The sequence below is a fragment of the Suncus etruscus genome, chromosome 2, assembly GCF_024139225.1.
Source record: "Suncus etruscus isolate mSunEtr1 chromosome 2, mSunEtr1.pri.cur, whole genome shotgun sequence".
NCBI lineage: Eukaryota > Metazoa > Chordata > Mammalia > Eulipotyphla > Soricidae > Suncus > Suncus etruscus.
Window position 1 is genome coordinate 19498177 of NC_064849.1, and position 12222 is coordinate 19510398.

At 45.1% G+C, this 12222-nt stretch overlaps 1 protein-coding gene across 1 annotated transcript in view; it reads left to right on the plus strand.

The window, feature by feature from the left end:
- The first annotated feature begins 2575 nt into the window (after positions 1–2575).
- Positions 2576–12222, plus strand: part of PDE6D (phosphodiesterase 6D) — a 69796-nt gene continuing 60149 nt past the window's right edge. The window contains exons 1-2 of the mRNA XM_049768908.1: positions 2576–2665; positions 2712–3136. Of these exons, the coding sequence (XP_049624865.1) occupies positions 2576–2665; positions 2712–3136 (515 nt within the window). The remainder of the gene's footprint in view (positions 2666–2711; positions 3137–12222) is intronic.

Here is a 12222-nt window from a genome sequence, read left to right on the forward strand (position 1 = left end):
GTTTCCAGCCGTCTCGGTGAATCCTCATGATAAGCCAATGGCCTGTAATATTTCTATTTTTCAGGCGTATTCACTCTACCTAAAAAGTAAAAGTTTTTTTTTCAAAAACCAATCAGTGGTAGAATCCACTTTGGTACCTCTAGGCTTTCTGAAACTAAATACCTGTTCTGAGTTTCCATTCAGAAGTTTGGAGAGGTTTGCTGGGTTTTGTGGGGGTTTTTTTGTATATATGTGTCTTGCAGGCACAAAGGTCATGATTTGGGCCCTAGCCATACCACGCCCAAATACCAAGCTCATTCACTGTAGCACAGCTGTTTGTGATCCCGTCTCCACTACTTAACTGTGTGACCCCAAGAAAATACCACAATTCCAAATCATTGCAGTAGCAACAGGAAGAGGAGATCTTTCTTTTAACATACATCATGTCCTCACAAAGAGAGGTTCTTGGGCTGGAACACTAGTACAGTACAGTAGGTAGAATGCTTGCTTGGCACATGCTCAACCCAAGCCCACCAAGAGTGATCCCTGAGCACCACCATGTATACCCGCCTCCAAAAAACTAAATGAGGCTCTTGCCTTCAGTGTGCTAAGTGCTAGGAAAGAGATGGCAATGCTTTGGAAGAAGATGCCAGAATAGGCTGGGAAAGAATAAACAGGCATCTAAAACAAGGAAGAAAGCAGTAACATAGTTAGTGTGTACTAACTGTGTACCATATGCTGGTGCATAAGACACCCAGAATGACTGGAAATTGGACTCAGGGTAATAAATGAGGGGTACAGATCTAGACTCATGTCAGTGAGGTCTCTGAAACTGCATGCCAGGAATGAAAAGCAGAGAATAGCTATACAGGTAAAGGTTTCTACTGAGAGTTCACAACTTCAGAGGCATGAAATTGTACCACTAAAACATTACACAATTGTGTAAAGGGGGGGGGGACTAGAATGAGAAAACTACATTTTCTGGAATGGCTGAACCTAAAAGACTGAGAGCACTTAATTGACAAGAAACAAAAATGTTCTCCTGTTCCTGATGAAGGTGGAACTGCCCCCAGCAGTTTTGGAACACTGATGTTATCTTCTTCTGCTGATCAAATGCACATCCAGCCAGCAACTCCTTTCCTAGCACCAGTGCACAAGTCCAGGATAAGAAACAGACAATAATGCTCAAGCAGCTTTGTATCTCCAAGCTAAAGACACCATAGTAACTGACAACCAGCCCACTTCCATGGAGAATAGACCTCTCTCCCAAGAATGCAAAATTATCCTGAAGTTTAATATTTACCGGCACGGACTCAAACAAAAATATTTAGATGAACAAAAGGCCAGCCTAGATAGTATATAATGCACCTTTGAGTTTAAAGTCATTTAAACTCCATTAAGTTTCGACAGCTGGCTTAAATCTATCTATCAAAACCTCTAGAACATGCTGATGTCATTTCTTCCCCCACCACTTACCAGAGTTAGGTGGAATGAATCTCCCAGGAATCTCATTTCCTTAACTAGATGGTTATCTTCCTTGTAGATATAATCTTGACTTTTACTCAGAGAACACCTGGCAAAAACACCAAACAGCTGAATTCTGCTATTTGCTGAATTATATTGAAGGAAAAATTAGGTGAGTGAAAAGGAGACAGAGAAAGAAAGGCAGATTTCTCTAGGACTTATGCTATATTTTTACTTCCTGAAATCAAGTTAAATGTCATTGTCTCATTGTGAGGAACCAAGAACAAATCAAAACACCAAATCCTACTTAGAGTCAGATATCAACAACAGACTTCCTCACTTAGGGAATTCACCAAATAAATGCTTACCTGAGAAAACTTCACCAAGGAGACTGACAATCTGCTGAGCTGCTAAAAAGCATTGCCCCCTTAATGGAGGGTAGAAGACTCAGAGAACCATTCTAATTCTGCCCCAATTGGCTGTGACCGGTAAATAATCTCGCCTCCGTGAGTCCGTTTCCTCCTATGTAGAACAACAGGGTTGGGTTAGCCAATTCTCTACTTTCCTCTCTTGATATTCTAAATCTACAAATCGAATTCTTTTCCTAGTCCAACTCAAGAGCCACCCCCACAGAAGCCCCAACAAGTATATATATAAGGCGCCTTAGGCTAAGAAATAAAAATGATAGTCAACTATGTTATATTATATGTCAGAATTTAATCAAGTTTTTTGTTTTGTTTTGTTTTGTTTTGTTGCAGCCTACCCTGATTTGCAGAAGCTTTCTGGGGTCCACGTCCACATAAGTTACCACTCCGTGGGCTGTCATCATCTTCTGAGGATGAAGAGGAAGCTTCCCGAGGTTGCTTCGAGTCTCGCATGGGGTGCAAACCCCAAACCCGCAAGCGATGTTTAGGAATGGGCGCACACTATCTGGGGCACCCAGAAGAAGTCTTTAAGTTATTGAAGACTAGTCTGCAGGAAAGCTGGGACTTGTAGTCCACGGAGGTTCCCAGTGCATGCCGGGAGTTGTAGTTCCCTGGAGGGGGAGGGAGAAACGCCAGTGGGGTGCTGGGAAATGTAGTCTCGGCCACATCGCTTGCAGCAACCCGCCGTGCAGTCCCGAAGCCGTGCAATGAGTACGCAGTCGGCGGCGGCGGCAACAGAGTCCCTCGAGGCCCTCTCTGCAGCTCCGAAAGCGAACCCCGCCGGGACCGCCTCGAAGGCAACAACAACACCGAAGGAGTCCTACGGGACTTCCCGGGGAAGAGGGGGCCCTTCCCATTGACGCTCCGGGTCCTCTCGGCGATGCCGCTGCGCGTTGCTATTGGCTGGCTGGGACGTCAATCATCAAATCCGGCTTCCTATTGGCCGGGGGGCGGGCTCTCCGAGGCGAAGGGGAAGGAGAAGAGCTCAGGAGCGGGAGCAAAAGCTTCAGAGGAGGCAGACAGGGAGAGAGAGAGGCCGGTGCGCGTCTGGCCGCCGCTTCTTCTCCACGCCGGACGGACTGCAGGCAGGCTCTGCCCTGCTGGGCTTTCGGACCCCGTGTGGTGTCTCGCGAGGCTCCGCCGGGCCAGCGAGGGACCGACCCGGACCCGGACCCGGACCCGGACCCGCACCCAGCCGCGGGCGGCGGCCGCAGCATCATGTCAGCCAAGGACGAGCGGGCCCGGGAGATCCTGAGGGGCTTCAAATTGTATCCGCCAGGGTGCGAGCGATGGGGGCGACTGCTTTGAGGGGAGCTGGGGGCTGGGGCCGGCTGTGGAGGCGGTGATGGGTGTGGGGGGCGTCCTGGAGGCGGCTGGAAGGTGTGGGGGGACGTTGAGGGGCGCCCCCAGAGAGTTGGGGTGCGGGTCGGGACAGCCCCCCCACCTTGAGGAACTAGGGGTGTTGGAGATGCTTTCTGAGATTGCAAAGGGACCGCTTGCTTCAGAGAAAGAAAAGGCCCTACTAAGGGTCGCCCCCCCCCACAGCCCCCTGAAATCTTAGGGGTCCTGGGGAAAGTGGCTTGAGAATAAGTGTGACCTTGCAGGAGAAAACATGCACGAGCTGGTGGGTGTGTTCAGTTTTGGGGGTTCCTGCACATGCACCCCGCCCCGCTTCTGCTTCTTACCACAACTTTGCTCCCTCACTGTGGCTTGCTCCTTCCAGGACCACCACCACCTCCAAACCAGGTGAGGCGGGGAGGAAGAAGTTGGGGCTTCTCCCCCAGACCCCCCTGTATCCAAAGGCCCCTCCAGGCCTCAGAAGATTGACTCAGCACACACACACACACACACACACACACACACACACACACACACACTCGCGTGTGCTCGCGGTAGGGGCACCCGGAGTTTGTGCTGGAGCTGTCCCCCCACTTCACCCACCAGGCCTCAGAAGATTGGCTCAGCACACACACACACACACACACACACACACACACACACACACACACACACACACACACGAGTGTGCTCGCGGTAGGGGCACCCGGAGTTTGTGCTGGAGCTGTCCCCCCACTTCACCCCCAAGGTGTCTTGCTTCTTGCAAGGGTCACTGGAGCTGTCCAGCAGTTGTTGGGTCACAGGAGATGGGGTGGGATGAGATAGGAGGACAGACTCTGGATGGATTTAGGGAGTTCCCATATAGTTGTACCTGGCATGGAGGTGAGGGTTGCAGGATCTGTTGGTGGAAACTCTCTCGAGCGTCGTGTTTAATGGTGTTTGGATGGACGGGAAAAGGGGTGCTTCGGAGGTAGTGATGCCTCCCAACCCCCAGAACCTGCAGTCTTGCCCAGGGTTTGCACGGTGTGTTTCTCCCAAGGCTTTAATCGCTCAACTCCTGAAACAACTTTTAATTCCTGTCTCTGGGAAAATGTGATCTGCGTTGGTTTTGGGCTTTTTGAGTTAGCTGAGCTACTAGTGTGTCTGTTGCACCCTCACATTTTTTTGGGGTTTCTTTTGAAAGTTGTTGTTGGTATTTTTCTCCTTTCATTCTTGAATGTGGCAGTGCCAGGAATCAAAGCCAGGGCCTTCCACATGCAAGCAAGGCAAGTGCTCGACCATGGAGCACCAAACGCGCCTCATCCCCTTGCACTTGGTAATCACTTTGTTCTAATCAGAGACCACCAGGCAGGCAAGTTTCCTGCACACTTGTACAAAAGTTACTGGGGTTCTTGGATATGTGAATGAAAGTGTTCTTAAAGGAAGCTGACCCGCCATGTTTTTGAAAGAGCTGACTGGCATTATCATCATTGTGTGCTGCCTTTCCTGATCAACTTTGAGTCTGTAAGGCCAGAGTGATAGTACAATGGGGAGTTTGCTTGCTTTGCTCACTGCTAACCCAAGTTAGATCCCTGGCAACCCATATGATCCCCTGAGCATCACCAGGAGTGACTGAACCCTGAGTGCAGAGCCAAGAAAGCAGCCAGGTGTGGGCCCACCCCCTAAAAAATATGTCTGTATACGTATGTAGCTATGCAGTGATGCATAGTAACAGTCTCTTATAGCATTGTGCTCCTCTTGATGTTTCTTTACTAAGGAGTTTATGGATTTCTAGGATGACTGAAGTGTTAAGGAAAGCTATGAGATGCTTTAAGTAAATCATAGTTATTTAACATGTAGTAAACCTGAGACTGAAGATTTGACAAATTCACATGCTACCTTTCTATTGTTTGATTAGAGTTAACTAAGAACAGAAAACATGAATCGTTTTAATGAATTTTGAATAGCAGAAGAAAAAAGTTTGAGCTTCTCACCCTCGGTCTTAAATTTCTTGAGAAGGAAGCAAAGGAAGAAATACAGAAGAAAGTAGAAACAGAATGTGTCTGCCACTGGAAGGGAGTTATTCATTTCACGTGTTGTCTGTATGCCAAGAAACAAGCTTTCAGGCCAAAGGGAGAGCACAGCAGGTAGGGCATTTACCTTCCATGCAGAATATTGGGGTCAATCCCCAGCATCTCATGTAGTTCCCTGAGCCTGTCAAAAGTAATTTGTTTTTGTTTTTGGGCCACACCCGGTGACACTCAGGGGTTACTCCTAGCTATGTACTCAGAAATCGCTTCTGGCTTGGGGGACCATATGGGATGTGGGGGGAATTGAACCGAGGTCCGTCCTGGGTCATCCACGTGCAGAGCAAATGCTCTACTGCTGCACCATCACTCCTGCCAAAAGTAATTTTTGAGTGCAGGGCCAGGAGTAGCCCCTGAGCACACCTAGTGTAGCCCAAAAACCAAAACAATAAAAAAAAATTAAAAAGCTTTCAGGGCCAGGGGCCGGAGAGATAACATGGAGGTAAGGCATTTGCCTTTCATGCAGAAGGTCATTGGTTCGAATCCCAGTGTCCCATATGGTACCCCGTGCCTGCCTGAGCAATTTCTGAGCATGGAGCCATGGAGCATGGAGCCTGAGCACTGCTGGGTGTGACCCAAAAACCACAAAAAAAAAAAAAAAGCTTTCATGGCCTGAGTCCTGAGTAAAGTGGGGAGGGTATTTGCCTTGCATGCCACCAACCTGGGTTTAATTTCTGGCACCCTATATGGTCCCCTGAGCACCACCAGGCATAGTTCCCCGGTGCAGAGCCAGGACTAACTTCTGAGCATTGCTGGGTGTGACCAAACAGAAAAGGAAACAAGCTCTCAGAGAAAGGTTAACCTGGAGCTGGTTAAATTGCCAGGGAAGCAGCTTGGCAAAATGGAATGCTCTTCCTCTAGTGGTATTATTGGCATCTGAGAGTTGAGGGAGGAACTGAAAGGAATTTTCAGATTTTAGGATTTCAGGAAAAACTAAAATTAATGTTTTAGTAAGAAACTTCCTGTTGCCCATCTTTATTGGGTACATTATTTTTCTAAATTTCCTTTTTAGAGTATGTTTTTGTAAGAAGATAATTTCTACAAAAAAAAAAAAAAAGTAGTGTTCATTCATTCCACCAGGAAAATTAGCAATACTAATTTTCCACATTCACTTGGGTCAGTCTTTAATTTTGGTCAATTTGAACTACAAATTATACTGTTTTTGTTTTTGTTTTGGTGCTAAGGATCAAATTCAAAAATTATACATGTATTCTACCAGTGAACCATATCCCTGGCACAAATGATAGTGTTTCATTCTGGGGCTTTTTGTTGTTTTGTTTTGGAGCCACACCCTTAATGTTCAGGGCTTCCTCCTGGCTCTCACTCAGAGATCATTCCTGGTAGGGCTTGGGGGAAATTGAACACAGGTCACAAGCAGTATACAAAGCAAGTGCTTTACCCATGTACTATCTGTCCAACCTAAGATCCAAATTTGGGAATAAGAAGGCGCATCCAGTAGTTAGTACTCAGGACTTACTCCTGGCTATGAGCTCAGGAAACTCTCCTGGCAGGACTTAGGGACCATATTTGGTACTAGGGATTGAACCCTGATTAGTTGCCTATAAGACAAATGACTAATCAGCTATACTGTCTCTATAGCCCACAAATTATAATGTTTTACTTTGTGTTTCGTGGATCCTACATTCCTGGAGAAGTGACATAGCATTAAGAGATACTAAAATTGGACTTAAATTTATAGAGCCTCTGTTGGCCTTAAATTTATAGAGCCCTGTATTCCTGATTGTTTATCTCTAAGCAGTTTCTAAATAGTTTCTTCCTCAGTTTTCTCATATGTATATGGATATTTTGAAAAAGGATCAGGGTTGCTGGGGAGGGGCAAATAATTAAAATGCATGCCTTGCATGTGAAAGCCAGTGGTTTGACAGGCTCCTAAGCACCTCCATGAGTTAGCCCCTAAGCACTATGTGGTATGGCCCCCACCAAAAAATAATAGTATTTAGACTTGCATGTATGAGGCCCTGAATTCATCACAGCACCACTGTCAGGGTGGTAGTAAAGATTAACTAAGTTGTTATCTCAAGCACTTAGAAAATCACCTAATGTAGTAAGCATTACTAACTGTATTAACATTATTAACTGTTGGAGGTCGGAGAGATAGCATAGAGGTAAGGCGTTTGCCTTTCATGCAGAAGATCATCGGTTCGAATCCTGGCATCCCATTTGGTCCCCCGTGCCTGCCAGGAGCAATTTCTTAGCATGGAGCCAGGAGTAACCCCTGAGCACTGCCGGGTGTGACCCAAAAACCACACATACACACAAAAAAAACATTAACTGTTGCTATTGTTATTTGTTGTTTCCTTTTCTCTCCTTTTTGTTTTTGTTTTTGTGCCACACTCAGTGATGCTCTGGGGTTACTCCTGCCTCTATGCTCAGAAATCACTCCTGGCAGGCTCTGGGGACTGTGTGAAATGCCGGGGATTGTGCCTGGGTTGGCTACGTGCAAAGCAAACACCCTACTCTGAACATGCTTGAGTGTGGCCCAAAAGAACAAAACAAAAAGTTATGTAAGGTCCATTTCTCAAGTTACCTTCACCTCCCTCATTTTCAATTTATATATATGGAATTTTTCTTTTAATGGTAAGATTTTTCTAGCCAAAAATAAATCAATAAAGAGGGGGCAGGAGAGATAGTACAGTGAGTAGGTTACGGTATTTGCCTTATATATGGCTGACGTGAGTTTGATCACCAGCATTTTATGTTGTCCCCCAAGCCTGCCAGGAATGATTCCTGAGTGCAGAGCCAGGAGCTATCCCTGAGCACTGTCAGGTGTGGCCCAAAAATATAAGTGAAAGAAGGAGGTAAGGCACTTTCCTTGCATGGGACAACTTTGCTTGCGTGGTTCAATTCAGGGTGCCATATATGGTCCCCTGAGTACCGCTAGGGGGCACTCCTGAGCACATAGTCCCTAAGGAGAGATAGCATGGAGGTAAAGCGTTTGCCTTACATGCAGAAGGTCAGTGGTTAGAATCCCGGCATCCCATATGGTATCCCGAGCCTGCCAGGAGCGATTTCTGAGCGCTGCCAGGTGTGAACCAAAAAGAAAGAAAAGAAAAGAAAAGAAAAGAAAAGAGGGGGAAAAATAAAAAAGAAAAAAAGAAAAGAGGGCGGGTACAAAAAAAGAAAGAAAAGAAAGAGGGAGGGAGGGGACCGGAGAGATAGCACAGTGGCGTTTGCCTTGCAAGCAGCCGATCCAGGACCAAAGGTGGTTGGTTCGAATCCCCGTGTCCCATATGGTATCCCGAGCCTGCCAGGAGCTATTTCTGAGCAGACAGCCAGGAGTAACTAACCCCTGAGCACCGCAGGGTGTGACCCAAAAAAAAAAAAAAAAAAGAAAGAAAGAAAGAAAGAAAGAAAGAAAGAAAGAAAGAAAGAAAGAAAGAAAGAATGGAGGGAGTGAGGGAGGGAGGGAGGGAGGGAGGGAGGGAGGGAGGGAGGGAGGAAGGAAGGAAGGAAGGAAGGAAGGAAGGAAGGAAGGAAGGAAGGAAGGAAGGAAGGAAGGAAGGGTCCCTGAGCATCATCACACATGCCCCAAAACCAATTTGCAGTGGGGGGTAGGAGGGTGGATACATCTGGCAGTGCTCCTGGCTCTGTGCTCTGAAGTCCCATATAGCAGGCCCAGTGGACTATATGGGATGCCAGGGATTGAACCCAGGTCTGCTCCAGGTCAGCCACATGCAAGGCAAATGCCCTACCGCTGTGCTATCACTCAGGCCCCCAAAACCAAAATTAAAAGCATAATGGATCTTCCTTTCTGGTGGTGATGTTCTGAGCCGCATCCACCCAATGAATTAGACTTCCCATCTCAGTGGTACTTAGGGGCTATTCTGGAGGTGCTTGGGAACAATTTAGGATTGAGCCCAGGACTCTCACATGTAAAGAAGCATGAACCTCAGCCATTTGAGGCCAAGATTTTCTAATGCTTAGTTTATTTGCTTTTAGAACAATAGAATCATAGATACTATTTTTTAACTTTTTTTTCCCCTAAAGACATTTTAGGCCATACCTGGTGGTGCACAGGGGTTATACTGGCTCTGCACTCAAGAATCACTCCTAGTGAGCTTGGGGGATAATGTGGAGTTTCAGGGATCAAACCCATGTGGGCTGCATGCAAGGCAAACACCCTACCCACTGTATTATCACTTTGGCCCCAATAACTTAACAGGATCATAATTTCCAAGAATATGAGTTGTGCAGGTCATAAATAGATTTTCTTTCCTTTCGAACAAATGATGTAAACTTAATATTGATACATACAGTATGGAAATATAAATGTATTTTATTTTCCTTCTGATTTTTTGATTTGTTTTTGTTCGAGGGCTACACCCAACAGTGCTCAGGGGTTATTCCTGGCTCTGCCCTCAGGATTAACTTCAGGTAGTGCCCAGGGGACCATATGAGATTCTGGGGAATGAACCTGGTTCACCCACATGCAAGGTAAGCAACCTACCTGCTGTGCTATCTCTATGTCCCCCTCTTGATTTTAAAAATATTTCTTTCTTCTAGCTTATTTTATTGTAAGAGTACAGTAAATAATATATATACAAAATATGTTAGTACCATATATATGTTTATATCACTAAGGCAACAGCAGGCTAGTAGTGATTAAGCTTTTGGAGAGTCAATATTATATGTAAATTTGGTTGGGGGAAAGGAGAGCTGGCAGAGGCTGGTCTACACACAGCAGTGCTCAGGCTTACTCATGAGCACCTCAGGCTTTGTGCCCAGGGATTACTTCTAGTGGTACTTAGCGGCCATATTTGGTTCTGGGATTGAACCAAGGTCAGTCCTGTGCAAGGCAAGTATCTTATCTCCTGTTACTCCTTTTCTCGAACTCCTACATTGTGGATTTTAGACATGGCAGTGAGTTGATATCCATAACTCCTGTCCTCTATCTCAGGGGAAGGGAGCCATCCCAAGTGGTATTCTGGGAGCCTCGGGATCACTTCCCGAGATTCTTGGCCAACTGGAGCAAGTTCAATGCTAGTGCCCAAGGATGTGGTACTACTTTGATCGTGTTGAGTTGAACACCCAGGGATACCATGGCACCTCTCAGGGCTTCCAGATCTACAGCTGGTGATGCTCAAGATGTCATGTAATGTCAGGGATTGAATATAGGAAGACCCCCCTATTAGGGTGCCCTGCATGCACTTGTACTACATATATATCCTGTGTGTGTGTGCACTTGTGTGTATACATATATCTCTCCCTGTGCTATATCCCCAGCCCCTACTGTCCTCGTATACACATTTTCTAGTATGATTGGTAGTGTACTAGTCTTCCCATTAGAATTATTTATTATTCAACATTATTGCATAGCTATGAATGTTGACAAACTGACCAACTACCATAAGAAAGGATTATGCTTTCATGCTTTCATAATTTCATTATCTTAAATCCACATGGAATTTGCTAGAAGATACGGAATGGCTTTTTAAAGTTGGCTAATTGTCTCCATTTATGATTTATAGTCTAAATGTTAATATAGCAGAAGAGAAATTACTGTCTACAGATCAATACAATAAATATTTAACTCAAAATGAACAAAGGATATGAACAAGCAATTTATAGAAGAAAAATGCAAATAACAAATGAATAAAGATATCTTGAACATTATTAAAGCTATAAAATTTGTGACTTGGAAAAATAATACAACATGCCTTGAATTCTTAGACATAGGTTCAATCCTAGTTACCACCAGGAATGATCCATGAGCAAAGAACCAGACGTAAATCCTAGGCATTGCTGAATATGGCCCAAAACAGAAAAGACAATACAAAGACTATTTTTTTCTCAATAATTGACATAAATTTAAAAGGCCAATATTTGGAGATGGAGAGATAATATAGGAGTTAAGGTACTTTCTTTTTTGGTTAGGGGATCACACCTAACAGTGTTCAGGGCATATATTTGGCTCTGTGCTTATTCCAGGAAGGTTTGGGGGCCATATGGGATACAGGGGATTAAACCCAGATCAGCTATGTACAAGACAAGCTTCCACCCCTTTTTTCATTTATTTTATTTTATTTTATTTTATTTTTGATTTTTGGGTCACACCTGGCAGCGTTCAGGGGTTACTCCTGGCTCTACATTCAGAAATTGCTCCTGGCAGGCTCGGCGGACCATATGGAATGCTGGGATTTGAACCACCGTCCTTTGGCATGCAAGGCAAATGCCTCATCTCCATGCTATCTCTCTGGCTCCTTATTTTTATTTTTAAGGCACTTTCCTTGCATGTGATCAACCCTGGTTCAATCTCTGACACTGTACCCCTGGACTCCACCAAGAATGCTCCCTGAACACAAAACTGGGAATAAGCCCTGAGCACTTTTTGGTGTTGCAGGAAAAAGGGGGGTGGTGCTAAGTGTGAGTGTGGAGGGGAGAGCAGTATGATTTGAAAGCCAGGGAGATTACCCAAAGGATCAGAATGCATCTTTTGCATATGGGAGCCCTTGTATGATCTCCAGCACTGCATGGTCTCTCTAACCAGCAGTGGCCACAATTATTATGTGTTGAGTCATTCAAAAAAAAAAAAGAAAAGAAAAAGAAACTTGTTAAAAAATTGATGAGATTCTATATTGTCAATTTATTTTGTTTACTTTGTTTTATGATTCCAGTGTCTCAAATATGTAAGGCAAGTACTCTACCACTGAGCTATATCCCTTACCCTAGTTTGACAACTATAAAAAGAAAGGAACTTTTCCTTTGTATGTGTTCTTCCCTTACAGAGAGTAATTGGTAACTTCATGTTACCACCATTGTGATCCAAAGTAGAGCACTCAAGTTCTGAACACCAATATTCATTCATATCAAGGACCAGAGAGATAGCTAAATGGGCTAGAGCACAGGATTTATGATCTCTCATGATCCCCCCCAAGCACTTCCAGATATGGCCCTCAAAATCAAAATAAAAAACAGAGGGGCTGGAGAGA